This window comes from Acanthisitta chloris, unplaced genomic scaffold, assembly GCF_000695815.1.
Source record: "Acanthisitta chloris isolate BGI_N310 unplaced genomic scaffold, ASM69581v1 scaffold17163, whole genome shotgun sequence".
Taxonomy (NCBI): Eukaryota; Metazoa; Chordata; class Aves; order Passeriformes; family Acanthisittidae; genus Acanthisitta; species Acanthisitta chloris.
In genome coordinates, this window is record NW_008663419.1 from 865 (window position 1) to 7,082 (window position 6,218).

Consider the following 6,218-nt stretch of genomic DNA (forward strand, 5'->3'; position numbering starts at 1 on the left):
AGCTGTGGCGGAAGAAGCAGTCGGACGTGATGCGGTTCCTGCTGCGCGTGCGCTGCTGGCAGTACCGGCAGCTCTCGGCCCTGCACCGTGCCCCCCGGCCCACCCGCCCGGACAAGGCCCGCAGGCTGGGCTACAAGGCCAAGCAAGGTAACGGCACCTGGAGCTCAGTCCCATCTGCCTCGTGGTGGAGTGAACAGGGTTTATGTCAGTCTCCTTAACTGACAGCAGGATAACAAAACAGGAAACCTAAGTGTTCCCCAATAAGCTGAAGTGTCCTGCATGAAATGAACTTCATGTCGTAAATGTGCTCAGTCACAGAATTGATTAGGTTGGAAAAGACTTCTGAGAAGATCAAGTCCAACCTATTGACAACACCACCATGTCAACTAGGCCATGGCTCTAAGTGCCATGTCCAGTCTCTCCTTAAAACAGTTGGTAGCAGTGTCCACAGCCCAGAACCTTACTTCACTTAATTTGGAATCTGCACCTTCTCTGGCCAGTTTGGCAGGTGAAGATCAAATGGGCTTTGGCCTTAATTCTTGTGCCGTGTTAGTCCTGTGAAGTTGACCAGTGCTTTTCATAGAATGTTAAGGGATTGGAATGGACCTTGAAGATCACCTAGTTCCTACCTCCCTGCCATGGACAGGGACGCCTCCCACCAGACCAGGTTGCTCAAGGCTTTATCCAACCTGGCTTTGAACACTCCCAGGATTGGGGCATCCACAACCTCCCTTGGCAACCTGTGCCAGTGTTATACCAACTTCACAGTAAAAAAACATCTTTCCGATACCTAAATTTCCCTTCTTTCAGTTGGTACCAAATACCCCTTGTCCTATCACTACAGTTCCTGACAAAGGGTCCCTCTCCAGCTTTCCTGTAGGCTCCTTCAGAAACTGGAATGTTGCTATGATGTCTTCATGCAACCTTCTCTTCTCCATGCATATTAGCCCAAACTTCCTCTGCCTGTCATTGTAGAGGAAGTACTCCAGCCATCTTACTAAATTCGTAGCCCTCCTCTGGACCTGCTCCAATGGGTCCATGCCTTTCCCGTGCTGAGGGCCTCAGAGCTGGATGCAGTACTCCAGGGTCTCACAAGAGCTGAGTAGATGAGGAGAATCACCTCCTTTGACTTGCTGGTCACACACCTTTTGTTGCAGCCCAGGATTCTGTTCGCTTTCTGGGCTGTGAGCACACACTGCTGGTTCATGTTGAGGTTTTCAGCAACTGTCACCCCCAAGTCCTTCTCCACAGTGCTGCTCTCAGTCACTTCTCTTCCCAGCCTATAGGTGTGCCTGGGATTGCCATTACCCAGGTATAAGACTGCACTTCACTGGGTTGAACTCCATGGGGTTTGCACAGGCCCACCCCAAGTCTGTCAAGGTCCCTCTGGATTTTAGTGTCCCTCTGTTCTTCTAGTGTCCCAAGGTTGGGGGATGTCCTTTCTCTGCCCAAATTTTGTCATGCATTGCTTTTGACTTTTTTTTGGGGTGACCTCATAGCAGCCTTCCAATACCTGAAGGGAGCCACCAAGAGAGACCCAAGTCTGTCAAGGTCCCTCTGGATTTTAGTGTCCCTCTGTTCTTCTAGTGTCCCAAGGTTGGGGGATGTCCTTTCTCTGCCCAAATTTTGTCATGCATTGCTTTTGACTTTTTTTTGGGGTGACCTCATAGCAGCCTTCCAATACCTGAAGGGAGCCAACAAGAGAGATGGAGAGTGACTTTATACAGGAGAATGTACTGACAGGACATGGGGGAATGGTTTCAAAATGAAAGAGGTCAGGTTTAGAGTAGATACTAGGAAGAAATTCTTTGCTGTGAGTGTAGTGGTGCACTGGAAGAGGTTGCCCAGAGAAGTTGTGGATGCCTTATCCCTGTAAATGTTCAAGGCCAGGCTGGATGAAGCGCTAAGCAACCTGATCTAGTGGAAAGTGTCCCTGTCTATGGCAGAGGGTTTGGAATTAGATGATCTTTAAGGTCCCTTCCAACCCAAACCATTCTGTGATTCTATGACTGTATTACAGCTGCATCCACTTGAGTGAAGAAAGATGATGGAGTTTATAGTGTCATTGGAAAACTGGTCAGAGAAAGAAATGGGCAAAGGGACGATCCCTGTGTAACTTGAGCAAATCTTGTTAAAAATCCCAGTATGGTTATTCACTATGAAAATAAACTAAGTGTCTATGATTCTGTCACTGTTTGTCTAGCTTCCTCATTTTTTAGTGATCAGATTTCAGCAGGGTTTGTGGGTGGCTTATGCTTCAGTATTTTATGAATGCTGCTATCAGAGTATGGGGCTGTAGGGTTTGGGTGGTGGTTTTGTTGGGTGTTCTGGGGTGCATTTTGGTTTTCTCTCATTGTGTTACTACGTAGATGTATCTGTTCTGGGTCTATTTGGAACTGGGTGGTGGAAAGGTGCCATAAGCTTTGGAACTAAAAAATAGTCACAGCAGGACTTTGCTTCCCATACTCAGTTGTAATGAAAATAGCAAAAACACCTCCAGTTGTAAGTTTTGGTGAAGATTAATGACTTAATTTTGGAGCATTTCATGTAAATTTTGGGGGATTGGAAACACAGTCTGGGCTTCAAAATTGCAGCTAGAATTCTTGTAGTCCCTAAGTCTGTGTTTCTTTTAGGTTACGTTATCTACCGCGTCCGTGTTCGGCGTGGTGGTCGCAAACGTCCAGTGCCAAAAGGTGCAACCTATGGCAAACCTGTGCATCATGGAGTTAACCAGCTGAAGTTTGCCCGGAGCCTTCAGTCTGTAGCAGAGGTGAGTGTTTTGGTTATTGCTCACAAGTTTGGGTAGGAAGGTCTTAGTCTGTAAAGGCTGAAAATACTCAGAGACAAGAAATAACCAAACCAGCTTTTTGTTAATATGTTGGGTAAAAGATCCTGAATACTGGTGGCAGGAAAGCACCAGAATGTCTTGAAAATCTCTGTTGAGACAATGAGAAAATTATTCAGGCTTTGCAAATGGGGTCTGAGCAAACCACTTAGGTGATTTATTGAGGTTCATAGTGTATATTCTAAAATGTGCCACGATATCTGTAATGAAAAATAGGTAACTAGTACAAGCCACAGTAAAATAAAGGGTTGGGCATGAGAAATAAAAGTGGGAGTATGCTAAGGTCTGTGACTTGTCAGTACATCCCACTGCTGTGTTCCCTGCCATGCTGTATGTGTTACAGCTTTAGGTAATGGTCCTTTCACAGAGTACAGGTGAGTTCCTGTCCTACAGCTTGTAACACCTGTTTGTGTAGTAGTAGTGCTGCACAGTGTACTTAGCTGTGTCGTAGGATTTGAAAGCAGCAGGTCAGAGACCTCCTGGTTCTTTTGTGAAAAACTTTGGCAGCACACAGGTTTGTGATTAACTTGTTTTTAGATGAGATGTTGTTACCCACTGAAATACTCAAAATGTGAACTTTGATTCAGTGAGATCTTCCGAGTTTCGTTGCTGTCACAGTAGTAGTGTGGAAGATAAGTGGTTCTCACCTTTAGGAAAAAGCTTCTTCAATGGGTTAGAACGAATACCAGTCTGTCTTTTTCTGGGACTGCGTTGTGAAAGAATGGAGACTGCTCATTGCCTTTCCATCTTGAAGCAGAAGACTTTTTGCTCTCAGGACCGTGTTTCCTGGAAGACTTATATTTTTCAGATTACAGAATTATAATGCCTCCATTGGAGCTACCATCTCTGCATAGAAGCTGGTGGTTGGTGTTCTAGTGTTTCATATAGGTGTTGCTCTTATGCTATAGAATAAAACAAGGACTTGAAAAAATACTACATGTGTGGAAAGTAGCCAAGTGCTGTTTAGTAGAAGGCTGTAGCCATAGGTTGGCATTGCATTGGAATAGAAGATGAGTGGGCTCCATTGGTTTATACTTTCCCACAGTGATGATGAAGTCCTACAATTAAACACATGTTTTAAATAAGGAGCATTATTGACAGAAGAGTCAGATGGAATTGCAGAATTGCTGTTTTCTGCTTTGTTTTGTTTTCTAAACTAAGACTGCTGCTTTCCAATCAGCAGTGAGGATAGCAGTAGCAAGCACTAATATACCAGCAGTGGTAGAAAGGTTTGTTACATCAGCTATTCCTTTTCTCCTGTCGATACAGGCTTATTCTGTGCAGAAATGTGTATTTGCTGTAGCTTTGGATGTGCAAATCGATCAACCTTTCATAACTTCCCACAAAAGATTGTTCTGTGGCCCCTAGTGCAGCTCATGCTCTTCATCTTCATGTAAAAGTTATTTTAACTCTGCATATTCACTGACTGGGTGCTTCTGTGTACAGAGAGTGTGTTCTTTTGTCAACTAAGTACCTTCCTGCTTATATTCTTTAAAACCTGTTTGATGTAGGAATACAAACAGCCTTTTTTCTTCAGGTTTTATTTTAATACAACATTCCTTTCAGCTATTACTTTGCAACTGGAAGGGGAAGAGTTCTTACAGGAAAAGAGGGTCTCTTGGGGAAAACTGAAATTTTACATTTGAGTTAGTCGTATCTCCCTGCACGAGGAGTCCCCTGAATCCATGGTTTTACAGCCCTTTGCATTTACTATTTCCTCTAGGAGCGTGCTGGCCGTCACTGTGGGGCTCTGAGAGTCTTGAACTCGTATTGGGTCGGTGAAGATTCCACATACAAGTTTTTTGAAGTGATCCTCATTGATCCCTTCCATAAGACCATCAGACGCAACCCCGACACCCAATGGATCACCAAGCCCGTCCACAAGCACAGGGAGATGCGTGGGCTGACATCAGCTGGGCGGAAGAGTCGTGGTCTTGGCAAGGGCCACAAATTCCACCACACCATTGGTGGCTCACGCCGCGCTGCCTGGAGAAGGCGCAACACCCTGCAGCTGCACCGTTACCGCTAACCCCTGTACCTGTAACCATCTAATAAAGCTCATGTGGGTTGTTAAATTTAACAAGTGCTTCTGCTGCTTCTTGGTTTATGTGGACAAGTGTAGAATTCTCTGGGAGTTCAGTTGTTTCCATATGTTTCCATATTTTGACACATGCAGTGTGAATTGAAAGCCTAATGGCAAGTTTGTGTTCTTTATTTCTCTTGGTCTGAGTATACTTGGTCACTGTCTGCAGGTTGTGGTTTCTGCCTTGTGCTTAGACAAGGGCAGCTTTGATCTTGTGCAATGAGATGTAAAGTGAAAGTGCTCATTTATTTTTTATAGGTGATTAAATACTAATAGCAATTCTATTTTTCAAGTTCTGTTTTTTTGTACATCTTCAGTGTCAAACCAGCTCTCAGGCCTCTTAGCTACAAACATTGTCTAAATGCACTCTAAGCACAGGATAGAGAGGTAAGGCTTACACTGTTCATTAAAGTGCACAGTATTGTAGGTATAGATATGTCACAAAGAACTATAAGGTTTTAGTCTGAATAGTCTCACTGCAGAATAGGTCATTTGTCAAGAGTCAATGGGGACGGTATGTATTAGATCTGCCTCTTGCTATTAGAACAGAGAGCATACCTCTGTTGTGTTAGAGCTGCATTCTGATTTACTCTGCATGGTTAGGTGGTAGAAATTAACCACATTTGGATGACAGTTATAAATGAATGTATTTTGGGCTACTTTTTGTGAAATATCAGTATGACCTTTCAGCATGAGGTCAACTTCCACATAAATGCTGAGAGAATAACTGCAGGTTATCTGGATGACTGTCCTAGCTTCCACAGGTTCTGTACCATGTCCATTGGATAGTGATAGGAAGAAAGGTCAGTAGAAAGCCCAAGATGTAGCTGTGTCTTCCTGGAACGTTAACTTGGGATATGGAATGATATTTTCTTTAATTGCTGGGACTGAAAAGTGTCAATATTTTTCCTTCAACTGAGAAAATCACTGCTTTTGGCCTTTAAGTTCTTACAAAGACAGTGGTAGTCTGAAGAAGAGATGTTTTGGCAGTGTGTTCTTCAGACCAAGAGGAACAGCTTTAGGCAGCAATTCTTTCATGATATGTTTTGTTTGGCCCAAACTAGGAAGAATTCAGAAGGAATCTGCTGTTAAAAAGTGCTGTCTACTCTAAAGGACAGAGATTTTTTTTGTTTAACTTTGATGGTATAGGACAGAAAGTAGAAGTTCCTCAGGGCAAATTCAGTGAATGAAGTCTCACCTGAGCATGGAGGGGATTATTGCAGAGAGGGATTGTAGATTTAAGGGTTTATGGTGGTGCCAGTATAGCCAGTGTGTCCATTCTTTTGGAAT

At 43.8% G+C, this 6,218-nt stretch overlaps 1 protein-coding gene across 1 annotated transcript; it reads left to right on the top strand.

The window, feature by feature from the left end:
• The first annotated feature begins 6 nt into the window (after nt 1–6).
• Nucleotides 7–4,928, top strand: RPL15 (ribosomal protein L15). The gene is made up of 3 exons (XM_009070998.1): nt 7–147; nt 2,634–2,770; nt 4,569–4,928. The coding sequence occupies exons 1-3, from the start codon at nt 30–32 to the stop codon at nt 4,872–4,874; spliced, it is 561 nt and encodes a 186-aa protein (XP_009069246.1). The 5' UTR covers nt 7–29; the 3' UTR covers nt 4,875–4,928.
• Nucleotides 4,929–6,218: the final 1,290 nt, after the last annotated feature.

Excerpts from the sequence above, each read along its gene's own strand:
- RPL15 (XM_009070998.1), top strand. The coding sequence starts at position 30 with ATGCGGTTCCTGCTGCGCGTGCGCTGCTGGCAGTACCGGCAGCTCTCG. Across the intron at positions 148-2,633 it reads GGGCTACAAGGCCAAGCAAG|GTTACGTTATCTACCGCGTC; the intron begins GTAACGGCACCT and ends TGTTTCTTTTAG. Across the intron at positions 2,771-4,568 it reads GCCTTCAGTCTGTAGCAGAG|GAGCGTGCTGGCCGTCACTG; the intron begins GTGAGTGTTTTG and ends TATTTCCTCTAG.